Genomic DNA, 22,815 nt, shown 5'->3' on the forward strand with positions numbered 1-22,815 from the left:
CCCACTCCCCAGCTGAGCTGCCCACTGCACTCACATACACACTGATTCACAAGGACAAGCTCACAGACAAGTCTGTGCACACGTATGAGCACACCTGCTCCCACACAGACACCTGCACACACACATACCTACCCACACACACACCTGCATACACACACACTTGCCCACACACAGACATCTGCCCACACACACCTGCCCACACACATCTGCACACACACACCTGCATATCTGCCTCCCACACCTACACACATAGATACCTGCCCCACACACACCTGCACACACAGACACCTGCCCCACACACACCTGTACACACACACACACACCTGCATACACTCACCTGCACACACTGCATACCTGCCCCCCCACACACACTTGCATACACACACACCTGCACACCCGCAAGCACAGACACCTGCATGCACACACCTGGTCACACACACACCTGCACACACACACACACCTGCACACACACCTGCACACAAACATACCTACACACACACACACACCTGCACACACACCCCTGCATACCTGCCCCCACACACACCTACCCACACAGACACCTGCCCCACACACACCTGCACACACACACACCTGCACACACACACCTGCATACCTGTCCCCACATACACTTACACACACAGACACCTGCCCCCCCACACCTGCACACACACACCTGCATACCTGCACACATACACACCTGCACACACACCTACATGCACAGACACCTGCTCACACACACACCTGCACACACACACCTGCTCACATGGACACCTGCACACACACACCTGCTCACAAACACACTTGCACACAGCCCTGTACATGCAGTGGTGGCACAGAAACCTCAGGAGGCTCTGGGCACAGACCCTGCGTTCCCTGCCCGCCCTCTTCCGGTCCTGTTCCGGGCCATGGCCTAGTTCCAGCATGACAGCACACGCTCTCCACAAAGTACCCCAGCTCTGGGCAGGCCAGCGGACCCCAGCCAGGGCCCTGTGGTCACTCGCCTTCTTGTTGTCCTCCCGCTCACAGGCCACGTGCAGAGCTGTCCTGCCGCCCTCTATGGGGACACAGGTGTTCGTGGTATAGTAGGTGCTGGGTGGGCCTGGTTCATTGTTGAGTTTCAGGCTTGAGGGTGGCAGGTCCATCTGTGTGCAAAGGAGGGTTCAAGAACTGGCCTGGGTCCCCTGGCCAACACCCAGGGACATGCCACTTGCTGGCTAGGGAGGCCGTGAGCACCAAGACAGCAAGCTTCCTGCCCACTCTGCATCGAAGCCCTGCTGTGTCTGGCTCTGCCTGCTGCCACAGCCACCTGACTCCACGGGGTGACAGGCACCCTGTTCCTCTGCTCAGGGCTCCCACACACCAAGAGCTGCACACCACACCTCCTGTCCGCCACACCTGGTGCGGGGAGCGGGGGTGGTACACGAGGCTCTGTGGGCGTGAGGAGGAGACGAGGAGCAGCCCACCCTTGGGGTCTGGTCTCAGACCTCTGCAGTGGCCTGTGGGGGTCTTTGGGAGCTCAGGAGGCTCAGGAAGGCTTTGCAGGTGGAAAAGACACAGCACAATGTGAACTAGAGCCACGTGCTCACCTGGACACCCACACCTGTCCCCCACGCACACCAGAGCTCAAGCCCCACCTCAGCTGCCCAGAGGCTGCTGCCACTGCACCCCAGGGAAACCCAGCCAGAAGCAAGCCACCCTGCCCCCACTCCCCCTCACAGCCTTTGGTGGGTGGTACCAGCCCAGCCTGACCCCAGCCTGGGAGATCTGAGTCCCCTGAGCCCCGAGCACATCTGTGTCCTTGCTGCTCTAAGGAGCCAGGCCAGGCCAGCACCTTCCCCAGGAGAAGGACACAGGCCAAGGTGGAGCAAGTGTCCCTGACAATCAGGCACTTCTGCAGCTCAGAGCCACTCAGGGAGAACCCAGACCAGCCAGGTCCCCGTCCCGCCCTGTGCCTCAGAGAGCCGCACCTTGTTGAGCTTGTACGTGTGGGCCTCGTCAGCCGCCTTGGCATCCACACAGGTGATGGCATGCAGCAGCAGCTCTGTGATCCTGACCCCCTCCTGCCCGGGAAGAGCAGCAGCGATATGGAGCGGGGTCAGGGCCCCCAGCTGCAGAGGAAGTACGGATGGGGTAAGGCACACCGTCCTGGAGCCAAGCAGGTGAGGGTCCCCGGTGGGTGGGGCCAGTGCAGGACCCCTCTGCCTGACCTAGGGGAAAGGACACATTCTTCCCGTACCAGTCTGAGATCCCCACCGCCCCACCTCCTCACCAGCCCCACTTCGTGCAGGACAAGGAGGCCCCCAGGGCAGAGGGAGGCCGTGCCCACTACGGAGCATGTGCACGGGAACTGTTGGCAGGCCATGCAGTACATCCTGGTCAGGACCACACTGACCAATGGTCCAACACCTTCTCCTAAGAAGCCCTGTCCCTGGCCGGCCCCGGCCCAGGTGCCCCTACCCTGACAGTCATGTGGCTCCTGTCTGGCCTCCTGATCTGCCTGTTCTCACCCGGACGTCCTTCTGACCATCAGCTGAGGTCCCTGGAGGACTGTCCCTGAGTACTGGCCGCACAGAGATGGGCACAGGGCACCTGGCCCTCAGAGGAGCACTGAGAGCGCCCTGCCTGCGTCAGAATGGAGCCCCAGCACAGCACTCCAAGTAGCACCTAGCTCATCAGGAGGTGTCCCAGAGCTAAGCACCCCAAGGCCCTTCAGGGCAGGACGCAGATGACTCAGACAGCAGGCAGAGCTAGCGGTGGGAGGGCCAGTCAGAGGACCTGGGGAGCAGGGGCAGTGTGGCACAGTTTCTCCTGTGGGGGACTGGTGGGCTCCAGGTGCTGACCCTGGGGAGGACAGGAGTCCACAGCCTGAGGGCAGCCAGAGCCAGCACTCCACGGAGCCCCGAGCACGAGGACGCAGGTGAGAACCAGCCTCTGCCCGATGCTGGGAGAAGCCGGCACTGAGGGCCCAAGGACTGGCCCACGGGAGGCGCTGGCCCACGTGAGCACCACAAGGGGTTTCCCAGTGACCCTGGCCTGGTATTGTCAGGAGGTCAGCAGGATCGCACACCCACAGCACCACCTGGCGGTCTCCAACTTCCAAACAAAACACTGAAATGACAGTAGCTGAAAGGCAGAATGGATCTGACGGAAGGGAAAACCGCGGTATGAGGAGGCCCAAGGGAGCTCCACCAAACAATCGAGCTAAAAAGAAATGGAGAGAAAGCACACCCCCAAATCCAGACAGAGCAAAAGGAAAGAAGGGGTGCCCAGAGGACAGCAGAGAGGAAGACGAAGACAAGGACTCGTGAGACAAAGAGAAGGAAATCCCCCGGGCTGACCGCTGCCCAGGGAGAGTGGCCGGCAGACCGGGCGAGTCAGGGGGCCACACTGGCCTGAGGCCACGGATACAGGCACCACCACCAGAGCTCTCAGGGGAGGTTCTGAACCACAATCCTCCATCACCCGGTAAGCAAGAGGGCAAAAGGACGACAAGGGTCAGTTTCCCACCCCAGAGCCTCTCGGCAGGAGGCTCAGACTATGATCTGCAGAGAGCACGAGAGAAAGCCAAGAGGAATGCCCAAGAAAGGTCCCCAGGCACAGACCCTGAGACGGACCCCAGATCAAGGTCACCAGAGCTGTGACGTGAGGGCAGGCAGGTGCCACGCACAGAGGCGGCGGCCGAGGGCAGGGGCGGAGCCTCTCCCTGGCTTTGGGTTTCCTGAGGTATCTGTCACGTCCTGTGGAGAAAAGCGTCTGGCCCAGCACTGCTGAGGAGCCGGCACTCCATCTCTGACAGCCCTGGCCAGAGCAAGAGGACAGCTATGCCATCGCGCCAATGTCCACGCCCAGACAAGCTCACACACCTGGCCGTGCTCCGGAACTCCCAGCCATTCCATGTGAAAGAGCAGGGCCCTGCTCTGCTGCCCACAAGGTCACTGTGCCCAGCTCTCCAACAGAATCCCCACGATGCCCTGCAGTGAGTCCACCACCAGCCCCAAGGGTCAAAGGAGCCGTGTTGGGGCAATTCCCAGTGAAGCGCTGGTGGCTCCAGTATGTGAATACTATGTTCAAAAAGGCTTAGTGGCCCCCAGGGGGCCTGAGTCACAGGCTTGGTCCCAGGTGGTGTGGGAAGAAGGTGGAACCTTCCGGAAGGGGGCCCTGTGGGAGGTCCTCAGGTCTCTAGGGCTGTGACTCAGAAAGGCGAGTGGGATCCAAGGCTGTCCTTGCTCTCTGTTTCCTGGCTCCTCAGGTGCCACCCTGGCCCAGGTCCAACAGTGAGGCCCAGGAACCGTCCAACCCTGAGCCTGATGGCCTCTTCCCTTAAGACCCCTGCCTCTGGTCTGTGGTGGTACCATAGGAGGCTGGTCTGAGGAGCAGAGGCTCAACTTGCACCCATGGAGAAATCAAGGTCAAAGCTCACTGAGGTGCCACTCTTCACTCACAGGTGGGCAGAGAACAGTGGGCACCTGCTCTGCAGGTGGGCGCCTACCAGGACGGCTCACTTCCAGGGGACGCAGCCAGGAAGAGGGCTTTGGAAACATGTTCTCCCAGCGAAGACTGAGCAAGTGCCCTGGGGGCTGCCACTGCACTCACGGCGCCTCGTCTCAGCAAAGCTGCAAGGTGGGACATCCACCCACCAGGACCAAAGAGGCACCCGAGGAGTGGAGATCCCCAGAGACCGGTGTCACCCTAGAAGCAGCAGAAGTGTGTGTGCGTGTGCAGTGGTCCAGGGGCGAGGGCCACTCGGAGCAGCCGGCACCACACAGCCCAGGGTCCCCCTCCACAGTCTGAGACCAGGACGTCTTCTCTCTTCAAGATTTCCCAAGTGTGGTGCAAATTCATCTCAACAGCACGTGGACTGGCTGGAGGCCATTTTAGCTTTACTGATTCATGGGTCTCCAGGCAGCCCACCCAGCCCCTGCTGGGGTTACAGCACGAGCCCCGGGGACCCTGCTGTGGTCTGGATGTCGCTCCTCTGACACTCGGGCCCCAGAACTGAGCCACAGGATGAAATAAGGTGAATAACACCAGATTCGAGGGAGAGGAGGCCCACAGGCAGAGGCAGGGCCTGGAGGTCCTTCCAGAGCTGTGGTTTGAAGAGAGCTGGAAGGCCCCAGAGCTGGGCTGGGAGGGCACCACTGCCCAGGGGCACAGTGCCTGCAGGAGAGGCACTAAACCTTCACAGAACAGCACTTCTGGCTCAGCTGACTCAGAGGAAGACCCTCCTGAACACCCTTCTCAATGCCTCCATGTGGCCAGGAAGAGGGCTGGGCCTGCACGGCGGGATGGCCCCAAAGCTGTGGTGGGCAGAGCAGGAGGCCCGCGGGCGAGTGCGTGAGAAGCAGCGTGCAGGGCTCTGTGTGGGAAAGCCCTGTTTTCCGCAGCTAAGCAACGGCTCTGCAGCTGCGGGCGACAGTGCTCCAGCCCTGGGAAGGCCGTGGCCTCGCTCCCCCAGGAGGCTCCTGCAGAAGGCGCAGCACTGAACGCTGGGTCCTGGCTGGGGCTGGGAAGCCACGGCACCGCCAGAAACAACACGGCTCCCGCACCCTCTGGCGACCCCAGCACGGGCCTCTCCCTAGGTGCACTCAGACCAAGCCTCCACCGCCGGGCCACAGCTCCACTGCACATAGGCGCAGCCCTGAGCTTCGTCCCCGCCCCCGGTGGCCTACCTGCAGCGGGTACTGGACGTCCGTGCGGGCCCCCTTCTCCAGCAGCAGCTTCACGCCGTCCACGTCGCCCGCCTTCACCGCGAGGAACAGCACCTGCATGGGCACGCTGCACAGGTTGGGGTCAGCGCCGCGGCGCAGCAGCAGCTGGATGGTCAGCCACCGGTTTCTCTGTCTGCAGGGGTCAGCGCCAGGGGTCACAGGCTGCAGGGAAGGTGAGGGCCTCCCAACCCCGACTATGTGGACAGGACCCCCAGGACAGGTGTGCCGTGCTGCAGGGTGGAGGGTGCTCTGGGAGGGGTGTGGGCACCACAGACACCCAAGCCCCAAGTTTCATAGACTTGGAGAACACCCAAGGTCACCCCCTTCCAAGGCCCTGGTCCCCACCAGGGGAGGTGGGCAGTGTGGCCATCTCCAAACCATCCCCTGGGGGCAAAAGACTGCAGGCTGCAGCCTGGGGGCCGCTGAGCCTCCCTGATGTCACCAGACGCTGGGGACAGGGGTAGGCCAGCCCCTCCAGGACCAAGCCACACTCCACACCAGTCTGGCAAGAAGCCACCCTGCACCCACTCCTCCCAGCACACACCGTGCACACAACACACTACACGCCACACACCACAACACACAACATGCCTACCACACACAACATGCCACAGAATGCATACCATGTGGTATACACTATAATACACACTTCCACACACACACCTCACAACACATAGGCCACACACACTGCGCACCACATACCACAATAAACAACACACACATTCCGTACACAACAACCACCTCACACCACACGCAGAACACGCACCACATGCCACACACATCGTAAACCAGAGGACAATACATACACCACACACCCACAGACACCCCACACACGACATACCACGCACCACACACCACACACAGAACACATACCACACTACAGACAACATCCAGCAAACCTCACACACTGCACACTGACAACACCACACACCACGCGCTGCTGTGGCGCTCAGCACAGGCCTCGTCAGTGTCCACGCTGGCCCTGCGGAGGCTCAAAGGACAGACTCACACCTCGGGAGACACCCTGTGGCGAGCGCCCCGGGGACAGGAGGCTCTCAGAGCGCACCCGCCCCGGCAGCACGGGCGGACACCTACTTGATGATGCCCTGTGCCATCCTCCGCACGGTGCCCTTGTCCATGCAGGGCACCCGCAGCAAGCTGTAGGCCTGGGCGCTCCTCTCCAAGACCTCCCTGGACAGCCGGAGGGTGTAGTCGTACACAGAAGCCATGGACTGGAAGTTGGAGTCCTCGCTGCTCAGGGTGCACACGCCCAGGTCTTCGGCCTTCTCCCCTAGCTCTCTGTCCCTGTCGCTGGCGCTGCCCTGCACGGCGGGCGACTCCTCCCTTGGAGGGCTGCCCTGCTGGCCTGGGGACTCTGGAGACGGCTGTGCACTCGGGGACAGGCTGCCCTCCTCGAGGCCCTGGGCGGGCCTGCTGGCCTCATGGACAGACTCCACGTTCACATCCAGAAAACAGCTGGGGGTGACCGGGCATTTGGGAGGTGCCTTTGGAGAGTGCCAGGAAAGCAGGTCAGGGGAGGCCAGAGCAGGCAGCCCCCACACAGCGCAGCGAGGGCGGCACCCTGCAGAGCCACGCAGAGCGCAGCCAAGCACAGCAGCGGCTCCCACCTCACCACAGACCTCAGAGGCAGATGCCCTGCAGCACCCACCAGAAGCCTGAGGTCAGCTGGCCACCACTGGGGACACCAGTGCCACACATGGCTCCTGAGCTCACAGAACATCTCGAGGCAGGGCCCCACCCACGCTGTTCCCAGTGACTACACACAGAAAGGTACTGTCAGCTGAATACAATGTACCATGCACCAAATTTACTTTTTTAATGTGAAAAGTTCAAGTTACAGGTTCAAGGTCATGTTGTGGCCTGCATCCGATTCCCACCAAATGACACTGGTTGGGTCGGCTTCCCTGTCAAGCCACGGCACACAGTGCCATCCCACCTGCAGCTCCGTCCCACCAGGAACTTGGCAGGAACAGGGCACTGCCCGGAGGCAGCTGTGTGGTGCCACCCTGTCCAGCACAGAGAGGGTCGGGCTGAGCTGCAGAGAGTGTCTCTGGGACGTGCTGTCGCACTCAGGAGGCATCAGGCAGTGCCACATCCATCCTCTGACCCCTCCCCCAGCCTCATCTTGTCACTTGGCCAGTGTGAGCCTGGTCTGCACAGGAGGGTGGTGCAGGTGCACACTTGGGTGCAGAGACAGACAGCCAGCGGCTGGCAGGGCTGACCTGGGGCAAGGTCCTCTCGGCGACGTTGGGCTTGAAGGACCCACTGGGGTAGTAGAGGAGGAAGCTTATGCTGAGCGCCGTGAGGCCCTCGTCTGTGCGCTTGTTCACGTCCGCCCCGAGGTCCAGGAGAAGGCTGACGATGCGGCTGTGACAGTGTGCCTAGAGGACAGCAGGTGGCGCTGGGGTCTGCGGAGGCCCCTCTGAGGTGGCAGCCTGGCAGGCTCTGGTGAAGGGACAAGGTCATGCCCTCCCCTTCCACAGGACCTTGTGGGCCCCACCCGGGCGGGTGCCTCCGCGCCCTCTGTGGGAGCAGGAGTGGACACTCCTGCGCCTCGGCTTCTCCAGAGCAGCAGGGAGGGCCCTGCCCGCAGTGACCTCCTGCCCGCAGTGACCTCCCCGCTCGACGTTCCTGCGGGCATCCACCAGGTGGCAGTGGGGGCTTACTGCAGCAGCCGCAAGCACAGTGTAGCCCTTGGCGTCGGCCACGTCAGGATGGACGAGGTCGTCCTTCAGGGTTCCATAGATCCAATCAAGGTCCCCTTCCTGGGCCTTCAGGATCATCTCTTTAGAAAGCCGCTCCCTAGGTCCAGAGCGTGCAAAGCCCTCGCGGTGCCCTTCCAGGATGGCATCCATGTGCCAGCTGGTGTGAGCCTTCGTGTTCCTGGCAACAGAGCAGGCTTCAGTGAGGTTAGACCAGGCCCTGGACCACTCGACAGCCCAACACCGTCCATGAGAAAGGGCGCTCAGCGCTGTCTCCCTGTGACTCCTGCTCTCCTGGATCCTCAGATACTCCAACAATCCACTCCGTGAGCAGCCTAAGCCCTAGTGGCTGCACTGCCAGCCAGTCAAGTCAGGACGGAGCACACGGCGGTGGGGACTTGTCACCTGGGCGTAAAGATGCTCACACTAAGTGCCTGTACCAGCAGCAGTGTGCTGGCTGTCAGGGACCCTGTGAATCTGATTCAGCTGGGTCACTCATGGGTGATGGGAAACAGACTCCCACAGCAAGGGCCCTGGATGGGGAGGAGGCAGCACACACATGGGTCCACTACTCAGCACCAAGCACCCACCTTCTGCCCTCTGCTCATCTATTTTCCGTTGGGAAAACTCGTGTCCCAGGCCCAAACACCACACAGCACTGACGCCGCCTGTGTGCACAGAGCCCCATTTTGCAATCCACAGCCCATGGTTTATGACAACTGTTGTACTCAACTGTTGTCACTGATTAGGGCACTCTGTTGACATTCACATGATAGACAGAGGGTTGGGTAGATGATGGACAGATGAAGGGTTGGTGGGATGGGTGGCTGGATGGATGGATGAGTGGATGGACAGATCGATGAGTGAGAGGGTAGATGATGGGTGGATGGATGCATTGATATAGGTGGATGGATGGATGGACAGATGGATGGATGAGTGTGTGGGTGGATGGATGGACAGATGGATGGATGAGTGAATGGGTAGATGGATGGTGGGTTGGTGGCATGAGTGGATTATGCATGGGTGGATGGATGAGTGGATAGATGGATGGATGAGTGAGTGGGTAGATGATGGATATATGCATGCATTGATATAGGCAGATGGATGGATGGATAGATGGATGGATGGATGAGTAGATGGATGGATGGATAGATGGATGGATGAGTGAGTGGGTAGATGATGGATATATGCATGTATTGATATAGGTGGATGGATGGATGGATAGATGGATGGATGGATGAGTAGATGGATGGATGGATAGATGGATGGATGAGTGAGTGGGTAGATGATGGATATATGCATGTATTGATATAGGTGGATGGATGGATGGATAGATGGATGGATGAGTGTGTGGGTGGATGGATAGATGGATGGATGAGTGTGTGGGTGGATGGATGGATAGATGGATGAGTGAGTGGGTAGATGATGGATATATGCATGCATTGATATAGGTGGGTGGATGGATGGATAGATGGATGGATGAGTGTGTGGGTGGATGGATAGATGGATGGATGAGTGTGTGGGTGGATGGATGGATAGATGGATGAGTGAGTGGGTAGATGATGGATATATGCATGCATTGATATAGGTGGGTGGATGGATGGATAGATGGATGGATGAGTGTGTGGGTGGATGGATAGATGGATGGATGAGTGTGTGGGTGGATGGATGGATAGATGGATGAGTGAGTGGGTAGATGATGGATATATGCATGCATTGATATAGGTGGGTGGATGGATGGATAGATGGATGGATGAGTGTGTGGGTGGATGGATAGATGGATGGATGAGTGTGTGGGTGGATGGATGGATAGATGGATGAGTGAGTGGGTAGATGATGGATATATGCATGCATTGATATAGGTGGGTGGATGGATGGATAGATGGATAGATGGATGAGTGGATGGATGGATGGATAGATGGATGGATGAGTGAGTGGGTAGATGGATGGTGGGTTGGTGGGATGAGTGGATGATGCTTGGGTGGATGGATGAGTGGGTAGATGGCCTTTTTAATGGCTTGGTAATGGCAGATAGAATGATGACTGCGAGAATGGATAGCTGGGTGCATGAATGAAAGCTTGGCAGAGGCCAAGCTTTGAGGTGATGATAAATACAATCCCTTCTCTTCATGGTGAACATGCAGGGACTCGATTCATGGGACGTCTAATCACAGACATGCTCCTGGACTTGGGGGACACTAACTCTGACCTTCAGAAGGGAAGCGTGCAGAGGTCGAGAGCCAGGAGTTGCTCTGGTTCTCTGAGCTCAGGGGTTTATCCTCAGCCACACCCCTTCCGAGGTCCCACACAGCTTCAGGACTACCCTGGCTGCCCACTCACCAAGCACCCTCACACCATGCCTTCCCCAGAGAGTGGACAAGCAGTGCTCCCGTCCCTGTTTCCCTGCGTAGATACAGGTGGCCCGTGGCCCTACTCTCAGGAAGCCCCTCCCCAGTGGGGACATCCTGTCCACCTTCGTTCCTGGACTGTATCAGCCACTTAAAGAGCTGTATGCCCATGTTCACCTGGTGAACAAGGTCAAGAATCATGCAGGCCCTGAGTAGCGACAATTGGGCACTGAGAGACTTCAAGCCTCACACAGAGGGGTGCCTGTCCAGGGAGAGCAGACCCATCACCTGAACTTGTAAGTCTGCATCTGCATTTTGACCAATAATGGAGTCTGGTTTGTGATAAACCAGGGTTCTCCATCCTCAATAAAGGGTGGGATCTCGTTATCGAAGACGCGGGCGTCCAGCTCCCTGGCGAGCGCAGCCGTCAGCGGCAGGTGTCTGTGGTCAGTGGAGTAGACGTGCATCTCTGGAGGAAGCGCCAGGTTGTCATTCAGGAGGAATCGCTTGTACTCATAGAAGAAGGGGTCTTGCTCTTCGGGCAGGCCCCACTCGGCCTTCTGCTCATCCGAGAGGCTGATTCTCTCTCTCGAGTGCCCGAGAAAGGCGGAGAACTCCGGGAAGTTGAGCAGGGAGAAGCTGCTGGGAGTCTCCGTGCACAGCTTGATGAGCTGGTTCCGGAACCACAGCCCCACGTCCTGACTGCCATCGGGGTAGGTCTCCACGCCCGGCCCAAACCGAACATCCATTTTATACAGCCCCTGCAGGGGAAAGTGACACGCTGAGAGAGCTGCCCACTTTGTGACCAGCTTTGTAAAATCAAAAGAAAATGTATTCCTGAGAAATGTGCTCGTTCATTCGGCACTCGCTCCCTGAGGCATGGGATGCACTGGGCAGGGGCCGAGACAGGCTGGCTCTTAGACAGAGGGCGGCATAGATGTGGGGCACCCCTGGAGAGAGGCGTGCAGGAGGGAGTGGGGACCGCTCTGCTGGGTGAGGACAGGACCCAGGGCTTCAAGGTGAAGGTGCGGGGGGACACAAGGTAGCTGTAGACCAGGGTCAGCCACCAGGCAGCTCTTTCAGGACAAGCTCCCACCCGGGGAGAAGCAGCTACCCCTTCAAATGACTGGAAGTTGCTTCCCATTGGTTTGTGGGTTCCAGATAAGGCCCCTCAGAAAACCCTGCGCGGACCCCGTCCCACCACGGGACCCCTCCACGCCTGCTTTCTCCAGTGGCCTGACCACATGTCACTCATTCCCCCAGCGGTCCCTCTGCCATTTCCTTTGGGCATGTGATTATGACCAGGCACTGAGGGAGCTCCGGGACGTGACAGCAGAAGGTGGCTGAGCTCTTCAATGTCAACATGCACAGGCCCCTGGGAGAGCTGGCTCTGCTAGGAGAGCCCTGCTGAGAGTCCCTCCAAGCTCTCCTCGCCTCTGTCCACGGTCACTCCTGACGTCACGTGCTTGCTTTGCACAGCAGAGAGGTGAACCAGTTGCACTTGGTCCCTTAATGACAGGGGACAGACAGATGAGGATGGTGAGGACATGAGGTTAAGGGAGTCAGGCCAAAAACTGGGCCCACCGCGCAGACCCCCAAGGGTTGCTTTCCAAGAAGCAACTGCCCACAGCCCTGCCTGGCCTCAGGGGACAGGACGTCCCATTCCTCAGCAGACTGCCTGTCTGCAGGAGAAATGCAGGCCCCGAACCATGCCTGTGGAGGGACCCGAGTCACCCTGAAGGGGAACTGACCCTACACAGACCAGATCCTGAAACTCAGGAGATAAGGGTAGTTCCTCCTAACCACAGAATCCGTAAGAAGGTATGGTCAGAATCCAGTTAGAACCAGTCGGCATGGGCAGGGGGACCTGGAGTTGCCATGGCAGTGGGACTTAAAAGTCTGATGTCATCTTAATGTCAGTCATAAGTCAAGAGGTGGACCTGGGCAGGACTCTCTGGAAACCTCTCTGGGACCCCAGGAAAAGTGGCGTGCAGGACAGGCATGTGTCCCTCTCCCCTCTGAGAGGACACGCTCTCTCCCTCGAGTATCCCCTTCCCCTTTTCCCACCCCTTCATTAAAGTCATGCCTGTCACTCGGAGCCACGCGTGAAACCTTTCCCAGTTGATCCTAAGAGTGGGGGCTTGGAGGAGGGGTCTTGGCACTGCCTCGGCTTCCCGTGGTCCCGACGCTGTCACTCACACTGCAGGCCTCCCCACAGCCCCACCAGCTGGGCAGTGGCAAGGGGGTGGAGGTGTGGGCAGTGGGTCTGACAGCCCCTGAGGCCAGGTGTGAGCCTCGAGGGGAGAAGACAGCAGGGGAGAAGGAGCAGGGGGGAAAGGAGGGTTCCGGCAACCCCCACCAGACAGCAGCTTCCTCAGGCCTCTCCTGAGGCTCCCATGGGACGGGGCAGCATCTCCCACCCTGTGGATACCAGGAGGGTCTCTGGCCCAGGGTCAGGTGTGCAGCATGCAGCAAGGCGCCCAGCTTCCTGAGGAGGTGCCTCCCTGGGACGCCCTCAGGACGCCTGAAGCAGCCCAGACCAGGGGCAGAAGCCTGAGGCCAAGAGCTGGTGGACCTGTACCCCCCCAGGAGCCTGCGCCTGCATTGACATTTGGGTCGTTAGTTTTACTTGCTGTTATAAATACTGCTGTGGGGAGGAATCTGAGACAGGAGCGTCTGAGCCTCCTGGGTCAGTTCTCCAGAGCACCCTGGGCTGCAGTCCTGGGCTGGGCACTGGGGATCCTAGGCCTCACGTTGCCCAGTGCTGCCCACAAGGAGCTGCAGTCTGCGGGAGGCCTTGGGCAATGAGCTGGAGGCAAGGAGTGCACTGAGGGTGGCCTCCATGGGCAAGGGAGCTGGGGCGGGCAGCAGGGGCACTTCCAAAAGAGCCTGTACAGTGGGTCGGCGGGGCAGGAGGTCACAGGGGTGTGGAGTGGAGCAAGGAGGAGGGCTCTGGCCAGTCTGGCAGGCGCAGCCAGGGGTACCTGTTACCTGGGAAGCTTTAGGGAGCCCTGGGGTGTGGGCCGCAAGAATAGGTAGGTGAGGGCAGTGTGTCGGCAGCCAGCAAGGGGCAAGTGACTTGAGCAGAGCCAAAGTGCTCATACACCAGAGCGGGCCGTTCTTCCCAGGAGTCCAGCAAGAGGAAACAGTCCAGGTGTCCCAGAGTCCCAGGCAACCAGTTCCTCCCCACAACAGTATCTATAACAGCAAGTAAAACTAATGACCCAAATGTTAATCCAGAAGACCTGTCCACAGAACACGACAGGCACAGTGCACTCACTTTTAACCAAACTATCCCCTGCCAGGGATCACCAACGAAAATGCAGAAAGATGGGCTTGGAAAGCCTTCATGAGGAAAGCCCACAGGCCCGTCCTTCACACCAGCTGCGGCAGGGCCTGGAAGCTGCAGGGGGCACCCTTCCTACCTCCCGGAGAAGAGGAGGAACTGGCACCAACACCTGCTTGTCTTTGTCAATGCAAAGATACACTCAGAACTTCAGAAAATGGTCACCAGGGGAAGGCAGGACTCCGTGCAGGACTGTGCTGGGCAAACTGTGTCCTGGATCGACTTTGGAAGAATGTCGGTTCTCTACATTATTACAAATAAAATTAAAGAAAGACTTAAAAAATAAAACCCCAAAGAAAGGCAAGATGAGAAGATGAAAGCTCTCTGCACAGGTGGTGGATGAACCGAGAGGAACTGCGCGTGTGTCTCCAGACCTGTGTTGTGTGGGACCACGGAGGGACGGGCGGGAGGAGTGGAGGAGCTTGAGCTGTGCAAACAGGATCATGGTGCAACGCCACCACGCTGTGCTCTGGGAGCCCTGAGCCTCATTTATGAAATACAACAAGCAAAGATCTTTGCTATGGGGCTGGGATTGTGGCTCAGCGGAAGGCACTCGCCTAGCACCTGGGGGGTGATGGGTTTGATCCTCAGCACCACATACAATCAATCAAGCAAGCAATAAAATAAAGGTCTAAAAAATACTTGCTGATGGTTAAAAACGAAGTGTTTCAGCCTAAGAGAAATACAAACCCAGGGGATCGCTGTTAGGTAAAAACTCTGAAAACTCGCAACCGAGCCTGTAGTTCCCGGCCAGGGCAGTGAGCAAGAAAGCACCCAGCTTGCCAGGGACGTGCCCACTCTGGGCAGCGACAGGGCTCCCCCTGCTCCGCAGCGGGCACAGCGGGCACCAGAAAGCACCTTGAGGCTGGGCGCTGAACACCAGAGGGTGAGACGCTGAAGAGAAGCCGACCCCCAATCGGCACTGAGGGGGTGGCTCGGAAAGCTGCAAGGGGGGCGGGGCCGTCAGCCTTTCCTACCCACACCCCCTCCAGGCAGCCAGACGGCAGAGTCACATGAATAGGTGCAGCAGCGGGAACACCAGAACTCTAGTGTCCTATGCTGCCTCTCAGTGGCTCCCAAGGCCACCCAGGTTCTCCAGGTCATGGGGAGGTGCAGCAGGGCCCGATGGCCAGGTGTGAGCATGGCCTGAGGCCTGAGCTGTCCTCACCTGATAAGAGGGAGAGGGGAGAAGATGGGGGGACACCAGACCCGGGTAAATGATGTCACTGAGCAACCAGTGGTAGCTGATGAGGATGGAAAGAGGGGTCAAAAGCCTCAACATTTAGTATAAATGACAGAGCAAATGAACAGGGATTCACCAGCCGAAAAAGGATGAGGACCTGACATCCCGTCACTTGTCACCGTTGCGGATCCTCTGCGTGATCCTCACTGCTCTCAAACTCTGCCACCTGGTCTGGACCCTGGTGAGAGTCACACTTCCTCATACGGCCCTCTCATCAACCAGTCATCCACGCCACACCAGGAAAAGCCCGCCTTGGTCCCGGACCTGGTCACACTCCGAGTGCGTGTGCATCTGCTGGACTTAAAGCCTCAGGCTCAAGACCTCTGAACCTAGCGCACAGAGGGAATGGCTGTCACTAGCCTTGACAGGGGCAGAAGCGCAGGGACATTCTCTATTTCTCCCTCTCGGAGCCTCCTCCCCGCTCTGCTCACCTCTTCTACTGACAAGCCCGTTCCCCTCCCCCACTTGCGCCTCTCTGCTCCGTCAGTCCCACCCCCAGTCCCACCAGGCCCTCCCACCAGCTCACCCAAGCTCCTTTGTCTTCTCCAGGAAATGGCTGCTGCTGAAGGGATCATTCGAATACACGCCCCATTCTCACTTCAAGATCTTTCCCAGAATCCAGATGAAGATCCAGCCTGAGTTCTCCACAGTCCTACAGAGGCCCTCACCAAACACTCGAGGCTGGATCCTGGGTCTCCCACCAGGGCTACAGTGTTAGCAACCCACTTCAGCACTCAATCGGCCCCCGATGAGCTGAGGAGGGCCCTCAGACCCCTGTCTGAGATCTGCTGAAGATGGCTTTAAAGCAGGCTCCATTGCAGAAAAAGGTAACGCCCCAAACCCAGGCCTTAACAGCAGCCCTGAGGCCTACGTCTCCAGCAGAAGTTTCAGAGGGGACCCAGCATCCCTCCCCACCAGGGGCTTGCCTCAAATGTGGATGTGAAGGTCACTGGGCTCGCCTATGCCCAGACCCACGGCTTACTCCCAGGCCACGCCCCACCTGTAAGCAGACAGGACATTGGAAGAGAGACTGCCCCATGGCTGGCCCTTCCTTGGCACCTCTACGCAGGGGTGTGACCAGTCAGGCGGTCCCTTCTCCTGAACTTTTGGGGTTCGCAGAAGACTGAAGAAGCCCAGATTCAAAGACCCCCTCAGCACTCTCTGAGCCCAGGGTAGTGCTCCAGGCAGCGGGTAAGTCCATAACCTTCCTGTGGACACGGGGGCTACCTATTCTGTCTTGCCTGCCCACTCCAGGCCTCTGCTTCCTTCCCAGGTCTCAGTTATGGGGATGGATGACAAACCCTTCTCCCCAAACAGAACTGTAAAGCTGGCCTGTGCCCTGGAGGGACACCCATTCACTCACTCTTGTGGTCATTCCATCCTGTCGGTTCCTCTCCTAGGCAAAGTGTTCTCCAATTACTAGGAGCCACCCTCCCATTACACCCCAAGAACACTACCGCCCATCTCCTTCTGCCTTTAACTCTTACCCTCTCTAATGACCTGACAGTACCTACTGTGCCACTGCCCCTGACTGGGACATCTCCATGCCGGTCATAGCCTCCTACCACAAGCCAGTCTGTATCCAGCTAAAACCCCAAACTAAATTTCCTTTGTGTCCCCAAGACATCCCCCCCAACACTCCCATATTTCTGGTGCGCAAACCCTCAGGAGCCTCTCCCTTAGTCCAGGACCTGCGCCTAATTAATGAGGCGTCATTCCCACCCACCCAGTGGTTCCCAACCCTCACACTCTTCTTTCTCATATCCCCCTTTGGCCTTCTTGACAGCGCCCCTCCATCCTGACTGTTGAGGGCCACAGCCGAGTCGGGATGACGCATGGCATTTTTGCCGGAAGTAGTGGTTGAGAGGTGACGCCAGTGAGCCATGACGATGATGACTTTTGAGTTCTCGCGGAATTCCCCTTGAGTTCCGGTTGAGCTCTCCCGGGGATTCCTGAAGAGTTCGCGTGGGTGGGTGAAGTTCCGGTGGTGGGAGTTCCGGTGGGTGTGTGGTGTGCCTGGAAGAGCCGCGTGGGTGGCGTTCGGGAGAGTTCCCGGGGAGCGTGTGTGGAGTGTGCTGGTGGAGTTCAGAAATAAAGTTTGTTCCTGCTCGAGTGGCTCGTGATTTGTGCCCAGCCAGACGGCGACACCTGACTCTTATTACCTCTTGGCCTTCACAAAGACCCTACCTCCTTTAGGTCTCAACAGCTGACATGGACAGGCCTACCCCCAGGCTTCAGGGACAGTCCCTACCTGTTTGGTCAGGCCTTACACAGGATCTAACTGCTGTGACTTGGGGACAGCACTCTCTTACAGCTGGACAGAAGCCTTCCCTACCTCCAGGGAAACTGCTGACAGCGTCGCCGATCATCCCAGGTTCGGACTTCCCGCCTCCTTCCAGTCAGACAAGGTTCAGCCTTCACTTCTGGGTTGCCCAACCATCTCCAAAGGCCTCAGCGTCACGTGGAGGCCCCACATCCCCCACTGACCCCCATCCTCCGGTCAGGTTGACAGGACTAACGGCATTCTCAGGGATCATCTCACTGAACTTGCTGTTGAACTTGGCTGTCCTGGCCCAGTCTCCTGCCGTCGGCCCTCACCTGAATTCGGGCAGCCCCCAGAGCTCCCTTAGGCCTTAGCCCCCCTTGAGCTACTCCATGGCACCCTCTCTTGATCAGCCAAAGCTTTTCCATCACTCCTCCTCCCCTGTGTCCTACCTGCCCTATCTCACTCTTCTACACAGACCCTAAGGGAACACGCAGACGGGTGTCTTCCTGCACCATCCGTTACCTCTGTCCCAGCGCAACCAGGAACAGAACCGGACCCTCTTCAACCGGGTGACGCAGTCTTACTTCAAGAGCTGCATCCTCAATTGTTGCCACCTCGCTGGACGGGACCCCATACAGTCATATTTATTTCTCGCTAACCCTGTTCTAATTTTACTAATCATTAATCTCTCTCAAGCTTCTATCCCAACCCAACCACAGATGGCGCGTCGACATCCAAGCCACATGGCAGCAGGGTGGCACCACTGCTCTCAGTTTATGGGTCAAGGTGATTGTCCCTTCACTGCTGGCAATCTGGTGGTCATCCTTACTGGACTCAACAGGGCCACCTCGTCCCACCTGTGCACAGCAATGCTCTGCTTCATAGCAGACCAAACTGAGGAACCCTGTAAGCACTGGCCTGACACTACGGCGGGTGCCCTTACAATTCATGCAAGACACGCCTCCTAGATGAGCCTGGCTATGAGAATCGAGCACACACCAAGCTGACTACTTGGGACCCATGGGACCCAAGATGGGCTTCTGGTGCTGATGGTAAATTTTATTCCTGGGGTTTTTCCAAACACCCCTCAGCCTCTCTCAGAATCTGGAGAACTTACATACATGAGCTTCCTCAAGTTCACATGACCACCCAGGAGCAGGAGAGGGACTCCAACACCAGCTGGATGCAGGTGCCCATCCTAGGGCTGACCCCTTCTCATGGGTGGCCCTAATACGTCAGGGCCTTCAGCTTCCCAATGTGTCCAAAGTGAATCACATTTCAGACGGTCTCCTCTGCGCAGGTTTGGATCGTACTCCATTAACTGCGATTCCCATTGATTTTCCGCTCAATACCTCGACTAGACCCCAAGGACCGCCCTCTCCAGCCTTTGAGGAAGTCCCTCTTTCTCGTAACTCTTCAGGGAGTTTCCCTGCTGCTACACTTCCTCAGGTTCAGCACCCTATGACCAGGTCATTTGAATTTCTTCCCCAACCTTTGCTCTGCCCGGGTTCTTTTTCCGGTGCAATGGTACCTGAGAAAAATCTAAGCCTCAACATGCCGTTTGCTTTGTGTGTTCCTTCCACCTTGGTCCCCCAATTAACTGTCCACTGAGGCTCAGTTAAAGTGGCTTGTCACCACCTCCCTTCCCAGGACAAGAAGGGCCGTCTTCCTACCAGTAGTAAGTAGTTGGCCTCTCCCTGGCCTCCTCCCGCACTGGACTCGGGGCAGGAGGACTTGGTTATGCAGTAACCGCTACTCAGAAGCTTCAACAACAACTTTGGGAAGCAGTAGAGGCATCAGCCGCCTCTCTCACCTCCCTACAAAGGCAAATAACATCTCTTGCCCAAGTCTCATGGCAGAACCTTCGACCTCTAGACCTCCTCACAGCAAATAAAGGAGGAACCTGTCTGTTCCTAAAAGAAGAATGCTGCTATTATATCAACCAAATGGGATTGGTCCAAGAGAATGTTGACACCCTCCGTCGTTTGGGTGAAAGGCTTAAACAGCAACCATCAAATGACCCCTGGCCAGGCTGGCTAAACTCAACCCTCACTGCGAGGCTGACCCCCATTCTCACTCCTATATTAGTAATAGGACTTCTACTAATGATTGCTCCCTGCCTCCTCAGGTTCGCTCCAAAGCACGTGACTGAAATCACCAGAGTGACCTACAACCAGATGCTCCTACACCCCTACAGTCGCCTCCCCACCGAATCTACACCCAAGCCACCCCTTCCCTGGGTGCCCCTAAGCAAGCAGGAAGTAGCTAGACAAAATTCGCCACCCTGTATCATCAAAAAGGCCGGGATGTTAGGTCGGTGGTGGTGACTTAGAACAAAACAGCCTACTCGGGAAAGGAACATCCATCAGGCGCCAGCGGAAATGCCTGTCAATCAGCCAGATCTCCTGACTAACGCCTGTCAATCAACAGGAACCCCCTGGCCAATCCTGGAGTTCAGCCAGCTCCCCTGACCAACTCCAAGGAGCAAGGGACGCTAGAAACACCTTTTCCTGTCCCAAGCCCTTCCCTTCCTGCTGTGAGCCCCATAAAATCCCAGTTCGGTTGAGCTCCCACGCGGTTTCTCCTCAGACCCTCTCCTGTCCCCTCTGTGGGTCTGATGGAGTTCCGTCTGGGAGTGATATCTCAATAAAGCCTCGCTCAGCGGCCTTTTAAAATCTGCCTCTTTGGTCGCCGCCCACCTCGCCTGATCTTACAATTATTATGAGCTGCTGCTCAGACTCCCCCTCTGGAGTTGGCGACTCATCACTTCCACCCTGGCCACCTGATTTTAATCAAGACCTGGAAAGAAGACCAGCTACAACGGAGCTGGGCAGGGCCTCACCGCGTGCTCCCGATCATCAGGACAGCCATCTCAACGACTAACCAGGGGCGAGCTCATTACCGAGGGTCACTTCCACCCCAAAACGTTAACATGTCTAGGATGGATGGCAATGCCAAAGGACACAAGGACAAACATGAAAATGAGACCAAAAGGTAGGAAAGAAAAAGGGGGACTAGTGAGAAGGAGAAAGTTCCGTGTTCCCGCCTCAGAATACAGCATTCAGCCTTAACTGGGAGGTAAGATCCAGTCACAGCCATTTTAACTGTAGCCCTTCCCTTTGCCCTCCCAAACTTAAAATTAGCCAGTCGTGCAGATTGTAGCACTGGTTCCTCCTATCCGAGCAGGGGACAGAGCAGCATTAGGGATCAGAGTGGGGGACTGCCACCCAGCTGTGCTGGTCCCCAGATTCTGTAGCACGCCTTCTGCAGAAGTAACCTTGGCCTCACTGAGCGGCTTCTGAGCATGTGTTGGACTCCTGTGGCACCTGGATTTCCAACTTAGGGTACTGCAGAATCAAACCATAGCAAAATAACACCACAGGGACCCCCAAAATCAAAACCACAGCCAGGTCAGTGCTAACAAGGACGTGGAGTCCCCAGTCCCCAGAGGCTGAACCACAAAGGGCAAGGCCTCTCTGGGGAGAGCCTGGTGGCCACTGCTGTAGGACTCTCATTAGGGGCAGCAACCCCTCTTAGGTAGGAATGGAGACGTGTCCACAGAGGATCTGCACTCCACGTTCTCAGCCACTTCATCTGTAATAACCAAGGATTCAAAGGACTTAAATGTGCATCTGCTGGTGAATTTAAAACAAAATGTCATGTGATAGCCATACAGTGGACACTGCATGACAAGAAGGAAGTGGCCTCTGAACCAGGAGGACATGCATGAGCCCACAGCGCCACACTGCAGGGAGGGGAACTCCAAATGCTATCAGCAGTGGATCCCATTAACGTGACACTCACAGAAAACAGGGTGCTGCCGAGATGAAGAGCCAGGTGTGGTTGCCTAGGGCTGGAGGGTACAGGGTGGCAAGCTCCAGAGAGGCAGAGGAAATGGGCTAAGTCCTGATCCGGGTGGTGGCCTTGATACGCCTCTGTCCAAAATGTACTGAGTTGCTCAAAAATCCATAAATTTTACTGTACAATTATAACTCAATAAAATTGGGCTAAAAATACCAAAAAAAAAAAAAGGAGAATCATTCAACTACAAGAATAAAATAGCATCAAAATGGAAGATGTGGCCCCACGTAGTGGCACACCTGTGATCCCAGTGACTCAGGAGGCTAAGGCAGGGCAGCCCCGAGTTCCAGGCAGCCTGGGCAACTTGTCTCAAAACAAAATCGAAAACAAAATAAAAGTTGGTGATGAATCTCCTAGCAAGAGTGAGACCTGGGTTCAATCCCCAGGGCCACTGCCCAGCAAACGGAGACACACAAGTGAGGAGCAGACTCCTGCTCCGTGAGGCGCCTGCACCCCTGTAGCTGGACTCCCAGGAAGAGGACCAGAAGCAGCACTTGAAGCAATAACAGTTGAGAATTTTCCAGATCCGTGAAAACATCATAATGAAACTCTAGGAACCCAAAGAAAACCTTAAAGTAGCCAAAGACAGATTATATTCCAAAGAGGGACTGTTAGCTCATGTCCAGGGACCACTGCACAGAACCTGAGCTGTGCCCGGGCATCAGCCGCCAGTCTCCCAGCCTTTCCTTGAGAGACGGTCCTGAAGAACTGAGGTGGCAAAGCTGATCTCAGGACACATTTAGATTCTAAGGGTCATATTCAGGCAAGAAGAAAATGACCTGGAAGGGAGGAGAGCAGAGATGGTGGCAACTTCTGGGACATCCCACAAAGCCCATGTTTGAGGGATGTGAGAGCTGTGCAGATTTCATGTGCACACTGGATGAGTCAGGGTAGACTTTTTTTGCTTTTTATAATGTGCCACTGATTTAAAATCATGTATGTGGTAATGACTTCCCCGTGGCCTGGCTCTGATTTAGACCACGTTCGTTTCAGATCAGCAGTCGTGTGTCTGACGTGAGGTCTGCCTGTGCACGCGGTTCCCACTGTGCCCTTCTATGTCTCTCCTTCATTTGGACTGACATTTCATCTTTAAGAGTCGGTTGTGTGCAGATTGTCAGCGTGGTGGTTTAGAGAGGAAGGGTGCCAGGGAGTGGATCGCGAGGGCTCTCACCTTACGAGTGGACTAATCTGGTTATCAGTGGATTAATCCAGGAACTCCTGGCTGATAACTGCCGGGAGGTAGTAGGAACCGCAGGAGAAGGAACGCTGCTGGAGGAAGTGAGTTCTTGGGGCTGTCTCCTTGGGAACTGTATCTTGACC

General features: G+C 57.1%; 1 protein-coding gene across 1 annotated transcript in view; it reads right to left on the minus strand.

Annotated features, from left to right (window-relative positions):
* Nucleotides 1-22,815, minus strand: part of Ankmy1 (ankyrin repeat and MYND domain containing 1) — a 44,788-nt gene that overhangs the window by 9,165 nt on the left and 12,808 nt on the right. The window contains exons 5-11 of the mRNA XM_077795292.1: nucleotides 11,068-11,540; nucleotides 8,396-8,612; nucleotides 7,952-8,110; nucleotides 6,804-7,213; nucleotides 5,670-5,841; nucleotides 1,968-2,108; nucleotides 1,002-1,142 (exon numbers count right to left, since the gene is read on the minus strand). Coding sequence (XP_077651418.1) covers nucleotides 1,002-1,142; nucleotides 1,968-2,108; nucleotides 5,670-5,841; nucleotides 6,804-7,213; nucleotides 7,952-8,110; nucleotides 8,396-8,612; nucleotides 11,068-11,540 — 1,713 coding nt within the window. The remainder of the gene's footprint in view (nucleotides 1-1,001; nucleotides 1,143-1,967; nucleotides 2,109-5,669; nucleotides 5,842-6,803; nucleotides 7,214-7,951; nucleotides 8,111-8,395; nucleotides 8,613-11,067; nucleotides 11,541-22,815) is intronic.

Source organism: Urocitellus parryii, chromosome 1, assembly GCF_045843805.1.
Source record: "Urocitellus parryii isolate mUroPar1 chromosome 1, mUroPar1.hap1, whole genome shotgun sequence".
Lineage (NCBI taxonomy): Eukaryota > Metazoa > Chordata > Mammalia > Rodentia > Sciuridae > Urocitellus > Urocitellus parryii.